Source organism: Poecilia formosa, unplaced genomic scaffold, assembly GCF_000485575.1.
Source record: "Poecilia formosa unplaced genomic scaffold, Poecilia_formosa-5.1.2 Scaffold492, whole genome shotgun sequence".
Lineage (NCBI taxonomy): Eukaryota > Metazoa > Chordata > Actinopteri > Cyprinodontiformes > Poeciliidae > Poecilia > Poecilia formosa.
The window spans coordinates 335,626-342,607 of NW_006800431.1; the positions used below are offsets into that span (position 1 = coordinate 335,626).

General features: G+C 38.8%; 2 protein-coding genes across 2 annotated transcripts in view; both read left to right on the plus strand.

Annotated features, from left to right (window-relative positions):
- The window catches only part of LOC103156678 (N-acylneuraminate cytidylyltransferase-like), a 16,492-nt gene extending 14,640 nt beyond the window's left edge, over positions 1 to 1,852 (plus strand). Inside the window, exon 8 of the mRNA XM_007578814.2 lies at positions 896 to 1,852. Within this exon, the coding sequence (XP_007578876.1) occupies positions 896 to 1,110 (215 nt within the window). The 3' untranslated portion in view covers positions 1,111 to 1,852. The remainder of the gene's footprint in view (positions 1 to 895) is intronic.
- Positions 1 to 6,975, plus strand: part of cmasa (cytidine monophosphate N-acetylneuraminic acid synthetase a) — a 13,010-nt gene extending 6,035 nt beyond the window's left edge. The window contains exons 5-8 of the mRNA XM_016664523.1: positions 4,204 to 4,298; positions 5,168 to 5,327; positions 5,410 to 5,575; positions 6,572 to 6,975. Of these exons, the coding sequence (XP_016520009.1) occupies positions 4,204 to 4,298; positions 5,168 to 5,327; positions 5,410 to 5,575; positions 6,572 to 6,786 (636 nt within the window). The 3' untranslated portion in view covers positions 6,787 to 6,975. The remainder of the gene's footprint in view (positions 1 to 4,203; positions 4,299 to 5,167; positions 5,328 to 5,409; positions 5,576 to 6,571) is intronic.
- Positions 6,976 to 6,982: the final 7 nt, after the last annotated feature.

Below are 6,982 nucleotides of genomic sequence, written 5' to 3' on the forward strand. Positions count from 1 at the left end.
AAACTCAGGCAACCAAAACAGTTTCTGTGGCGCTTATTAAAAACTCAATAGACACCAAATGGAAGAGCTACTAAAGCCACATAAATTAAATCTCCCGTTTGTCTCAGCAGCGGCTTTAACTCATCATGCAGGGCCGGTCCAAGGGCCTTGAGCAGAATTTGATTAAGGTCTGTGTTAAAATATTAGCATTTAGGGGTCTCCCAGCAACCAGCACAGCCAAGAGAGCTTAACGTTTAGCTTCCAGAGTGGGAAAGGTGATATTGTTGCTTTTTGACTATTAATGTGGAGTAATTTATTTATTTAAGCATTAACAGATTATTTTCTGCAATAAACTGAAATAAATAAATACATATTTTACTGGGTAAAAGTAATTTCTTATGTCTCAGCAATCTGGAAAAAATGTTTAATTGAAGTATTTTTCAGGTCTGAATAACTGGGAAAAAATAAAGGATAAAAAACTATTTGATTTTATTCCTTTCCAGTTTTAAAAAAAGTAAACGTTTTAACCCGCTTTAACATGACTTTTTTTATAGAGGGTCAGTATAATATCTTGCTTTTGTTTTTTTTCCTGGGGTTAAAAGTTCAATCTTTTCTATTAAAAAGTGGGTATAATAGTTGGTTAAAATTAACAAAGTAACAAGACACAAACTAAGGATATTATGCTCCCCCTCTACCAACAATCATGTTCTAGCATTATGTATTTGCCATTAAAATTATTGTTCATTCAAATATGGCCTGTAAGCGTAACATTTTGACGCATTTATAATGTTTTAAACCATTTTAAATGAGTTTAAACAGACAGAACTTAGGAAATCTGTGAACTAAGCTGGCCTTCCGATGGTCGTCCTGCTGGCAGAGCAGTAAAGTAAATATTTACCTGCGTTTTCCCTCCCAGGCTGCGACCCAGCGTCCGCCAGCTGTCTGCACCTGGCGGGTCTGAGCGCGGCGCCGGCTGACGCCCAGCCCGACGCCATCAGAGCCGGCAAGTTCGCCTGCAAGCAAGGCGGCGGCGCGGGCGCCGTGCGGGACTTCGCCGAACACGTCCTGCTCCAGAAGCAGCAGGCCAGGCTCCAGATGAAGCAGGACGGGATCGACCGCAACTGCTTCTGATGTCAGAACCCGGACTGAAACGCGACACGTTTCGTGTGAAGCACTTGGGATGGTGGTTGCCACGGCAATGGAACGGATCATGAAGACTAAAGACGCCAAGAAGCGTCAGTACTTGTTTAAAAGTGAGAATGGCTGGAGTTGACCTCAGATTTTCTCCTCAGCAGCCGTTCCTGCTGGTTGTTGACGCTAAAAGCCGCTGGGTTCTTGTTTCTGCACGTCTTAGATCTCAGTTTGTTGTTTTAAATCTGGTGGTTGGTTTTCATAAAACACCCATATGTTTCATAAAACACGGTGAGATTAGGCTTTAAACAAAACAGAATGAGGATCAAGCTGTGGATTACTGAACAAAAAGCCACTTGAATAAATCATTCAGCTGATTTTTCTGAAAGTTCACAGGAATGTTTTAGATCTGAAGTTCTTCCACTGTTTCATAACATTTCATTGTGTTGTACAACCAGCTCATAAACTCTTACAGACACCACTGACCATGTTTGGGGGTTTTGCTGCTTTAGCTCTGTCCTGATGATCGGTCTGATTTAACCCTCATGTCCTGCACATAATATGGCTTTGTACCAAATTGCAGTTGTTGATTCTCTCTGCGCTAAGATCACCGTGATCAATTAAATATGCTGTATTTATTAATTTATATCACTATTATAGCACTATTTTGACCGGAAAATTAAATGTTTGTCATGGAGTAATTGTCCAGAGCAATAAACTGATTTTCCATTAGATTTGATACAATAAAGGGGAAAAATGTTTTTTTTTCCTAGTCATTAACCCTATGTAGTCGCTGCCCGCCGTGCGGCGTACAAGCAAGTGACGCATTTATAAGGCTTCGTAATAACATGGACGCATACCAAGTTTTCATTTCAACTCTGTTGGACAGCACGGACTTCAAACTTTATAAAAGTGGTGTTTTTATATTGGTTTTGTGGTTATTTACTTCAAAATAAAGCCAGAAATAAGATTGATAATTTCCGCCTTATTTTGTGGGGTCTAGTTATACGTTTAATTCGTTGCCATGACGACACGACGTGGCCAGCTATATTTTCTGTGAACCACCAGAGGGTGCTGTAGAGTGATTTAATTCATTTTGACTGCTGTCTGCATTTATTTTTGTAATTTCTTATTTTTTATAGGTTAAAACTGAGTTAAAAAAAACAGATTGTATTAAATTAATTTTAAAGATTTAATGTTTAAACCACTATATGAGCACATGTTACAAAGATTATTGTCAAGCCACTGTAATCAGTATTTGTAAACTGTACACAGTCTGTCTAGCTGGACACACCAGTAGAGGAGCGAACTGCATTGTTTCTGCTCTGACCACTCATTTACAGTAAAATCCCATCTCATCCAACCCATTGGCCTTAAAGTATCTATAATGGGACATAGCATTACACATGACTTAAGGTCACTCTGTAGCTCATTTTTAGAGTACTTATGCCTATCTAGCGACCCAGATAAGGAGTATCTAGTTTAGAGAAACATTGTTAGATTATTTTTCTTTTGCTCGTTATTTTGTTTGTATTTTTCTTTTAATTTATGTAAAGCATTTGAATTGCCTTGTTGCTGAAAATGAGCTATATAAATGACCTTACCTCACCGCGGCCAGCAGCGTCATGTTCCCTTTGCTTCTTCAGGCTCTTTACCCNGGAAAATTAAATGTTTGTCATGGAGTAATTGTCCAGAGCAATAAACTGATTTTCCATTAGATTTGATACAATAAAGGGGAAAAATGTTTTTTTTTTCCCTAGTCATTAAGATATTATCAATAAATGACATGAGAATATATGTGTGGTTATTAATATTTTTTTGTATCTAACTGGATTTTACAAGAGGTGGTCGAGAACAGAGGAATGTTTGCACAAAAGGCAGTGTTCATTAGTTATGGCAAATTAAATTACAAGTCGCTTAATATTAAGATATCACCTTCCACACCATATATATATATATATATATTTTTTATTTTTTATCAGTTCTGAATTTCAAACAGAGGTGGGCAGGGTAGCCAAAAACTACTCAAGTAAGAGTAGCACTACTTTAATGTATTTTTATTCAAGTATAGGAAAAAGTAGCCGTCCAAGAAATTACTCAAGTAAGAGTAACAAAGTATTTGGTAAAAATTCTACTCAAATACTGAGCAACTGATCAAATTATCAATCATTTAATATTTAAAAATATTTTGGCCCATCAGGTGGACCAAGATTTTAATTTAAGTGGAAATTTAGGTATTTTTTAAGGACAAAAATCACAATAATTCATAACAAAAATGTCGAAATCAGTTTCTTTCGATAAAAAAAACGTATAAAAGTTTAACAAAACTGCAGGTGTGTCTCTGTGTCTGGTGAATTTTGGTCAAAACATGTTTGTCTTTTAGTCAGTGGGTAAAAAACAATCCAGAAATTTTACTCAAGTTTTATTTTTATTCAAGTACAGAAGTTGTTTTTTTTTACTGTACTTTTATTCAAGTACAGAAAAAAAATACTCCACAAAGTACCTGTTTTCAAAGAAATTACTACAAGTAAATGTGAGTTAATGTAACTGGTTACTACAATGAACCAGATAAACGAACAGGTGAAGAGCGTTGCTCCAGCCTTTTCTTTTGGGATTCATTGTTGCTGCATGAAATCTCAGTTTAGAACCAATAAACCCCGTTTGTTCTCTTTTGCCCCTATTAATTAGCTATGCATGTCTCACTGATAAATACCAGTCGTACATCCAGAAATCCTATTGATGTCAACAAACAGAAAATTCAGGTTTAGCCACTCACTTTCCAGCACAAGATAATGATCCAGAAAGAACCGAGACAGCAGAACGAATCCTAATGAAGGCCAACCTGAACTTTTTCTTACAGAGTGAAAATGTTGCACATTTGTTCTAATAGTCATGGCTGTGCTAGTAGAGGAGCTAACTACATTGTTTCTGCTCTGAACACTCATTTTCAGTTATATGTTTGTTAATTCGTTGCCATGACGACACGACGTGACCAGCTATATTTTCTGTGAACCACCAGAGGGTGCTGTAGAGTGATTTAATAATTCATTTTGACTGNGGTTCTTTGTGTGAAGACTTTCTGATGTTCTTCAGGGCGGGAAGGTGGCCTACTTTGAGATGGAGCCGGAGCACAGCGTGGACATCGACGTGGACATCGACTGGCCACTGGCCGAGCAGAGAGTCCTCAGGTCAGACTGCCACTAAAAAGGTCAAAACAACTCAAACATGACAGTTAGAAAACACCTGGTGCTTCATCTCAGCAGGTGAAGCAAAATGTGGAGCCTGATATTTGTTATATTCCCTGTATGGCCACTAGATGGGGCTGCAGGCTCAAGTATCTCAGTCACAGGTAGTAGGCAGGTGTATACAGTGGAAATGTTGGCGGTGGTTCAGTGGGTGGAGCAAAATAGGATTGAAAGAGTATTTATATATTCAGACTCATGGTCACCATTTAAGTCCATTTAAAATTTCTCATCTGAAACTCATCTGGAACTGGTGAGAAGTTTATGAAATCATATTTAGACTTGGACAATCTCAAGTGACGTTAACTTTATGTGGATACCTGCTCATAAATATAAGAGGGGAAATAATTTAGTCAGTTTCTTTAAAACAAGTTAGAATTATGGATAAAATCTATTAAGAACAAAGTTAAATCTGAATGGCAGCAGCTCTGGGAGGAGACCAAAGGTCGTCATAAATGCAAAATAAAGTAGGAATAATGGAAATAATTGGAGGAAGGCGAAATAAATAACACTTTACATTTGGTAGGTAAACATCCATCAGGTAGATGTGAGGGGTACAGACATGGAGACGGTAAAGCATTTAATAATTGATTAAACCAAGATTTAATAAAATATGGTGTGAATATCATCTTCACTTGTAATCTAAGACCTTTTGAACTGACTTTTACTCGTCACATCAGGTACAACGTCGTCCGCCATAACAAACGCGTCACTAGGACAGAATTAGACTGACTGGTTCACCCTGAACTGGTCATATATGACAGAAAAACCATGAATCTTTATTGGTTTCATGTTTTTTGTGCTTCAACCAACAGGTACGGCTACTTTGGTCGGGGAGTTTCCTTAATTTTCTGTAGAGTGTCCGGATGTTTGACCGATGGACGAGTGTTTCTGTCCGTATCTGGAGAGGACATGGTGTGTGTCCACAGTAGAGACACCACTGGGCTCCGGATGCTCCAGAACGACGGAGTTGAGGTTGGATTTCCCATCTGTGGAAACATCATGGGTGAACATTTGGTGGATGTCGTATTAAAGGCGCTTTGACTCTGTTGTTCAGGTGGTGCTGCTGACCTCCAGGGACGACCCTGTGACTCAGTCACTGTCTGGCAAACTGAAGACGATGTTGAGCTGTGAGGTTGTGGATGTTGGAGACGAACCGCTGAAGGACGTGCAGGAAGTCATGGAGCAGAGGAAGCTGAGCTGGAAGAATGTGGCCTACATGGGTGAAGAGCTGCCTTCTTTCAGCTGTTTTTAATGATTTTAAACTATGTGTATAGAGACACATAATGGCATCCTGTGATCCAGAGCCTTGTATAGGGATACATAAATTACTTCAGAAGACAGGTGGAGGAATGAAACAGAAAACAGCTGCAAAATACAGTCCCTAGGGGAAAAACCATCACAGTGCTAGCAGATAGCGGTGTTAGCATCATGGCTCCAGCAGGGACAGAAATATGGAGCTAAATCCAGAACAATCCTGGAAGAAAGGATTGTTTCTTCCAGGATTTTCTTCTGAAATCTGGAAGAAAAGATTTCAGAGGTTAGAAAAGATGTGAGAGGTTCAACTTCCAGCAGGAAAACAAAACATGCAGCCAGATCTACAATGGACTTTTGATCAAACCATACTTATCTGTTGAATGGCCTAGTCAAAGGCCAATTGTAACATTTGAATATTTGAAGGATTGTATTGCAATTGGTCAAAAAAGGAGATATATTCTATTGATCGATTGGCCATAAAATGGAGCAAATTGTAATTACGAGAATAAATTTGTTCAATGGAAACATTTTAAAAACAAATTTATTTGATAAAATGTTTTGGTGCCAGGATGAGGTGGCTTTTCGGCTGCATAGAAATGTGTGTATTTCATAAAACTGCAATGGAAAAACTTTGTTTGCACCTCAAGTCACATAAACAAGAACCGGATGTTACTACTGGTGGAAACGACAAAGAAGACGACAGGAAGTGGCAGGAGGATGATGGCGCAGCGTGTTTTAATGACTTATTACGTGAACAAACTCATTCACGAGTTTAATTTAATTGCTCTTCTTAAATAATGGAAATGCCGCAATTACAAAATTGTGTTTTTTCGACAGCAGAATATAATCAAAGTTTTGCGCACATTTGTAATTAAAGCACAGCTAGTAAAAACATCTTGCTGGACATTTTCTGTTGGATTAAAGCAGTTGAATTAAAATAATTTTCTCATTTTTTCTCTCAGGTAATGACATTTCAGACGCCTCCTGTCTGAACCTGGCAGGTCTGAGCGGCGTTCCTGCCGACGCCTCGAAGGAAGCCGCTAATGCAGGTTCCTTCGCCTGCCGTCAGGCCGCTGGGATGGGAGCCCTGAGGGAGTTCGCTGAACACATCCTCCAGCAGACAGAAAAGGCCAAAATGCAGATGAAGCAGGACCGGATCGACCGCAACAACTTCTAAAGAGAGGAAGGAAAGATCTGGAAACATGAAGTCAGAGAATAGAGTCACAAGAGAAACAATGTGATATTGGCACCAAGTTCAGCTTTATTAGGATGTTAACTCCTTTCTGTGACTCTTTGTGAAGGAAGATTTAATGGCCTCAACAAACAGGAGTTTCACTAAAAAGACAGAATTACAGATGTGTGAAAACTGTTAC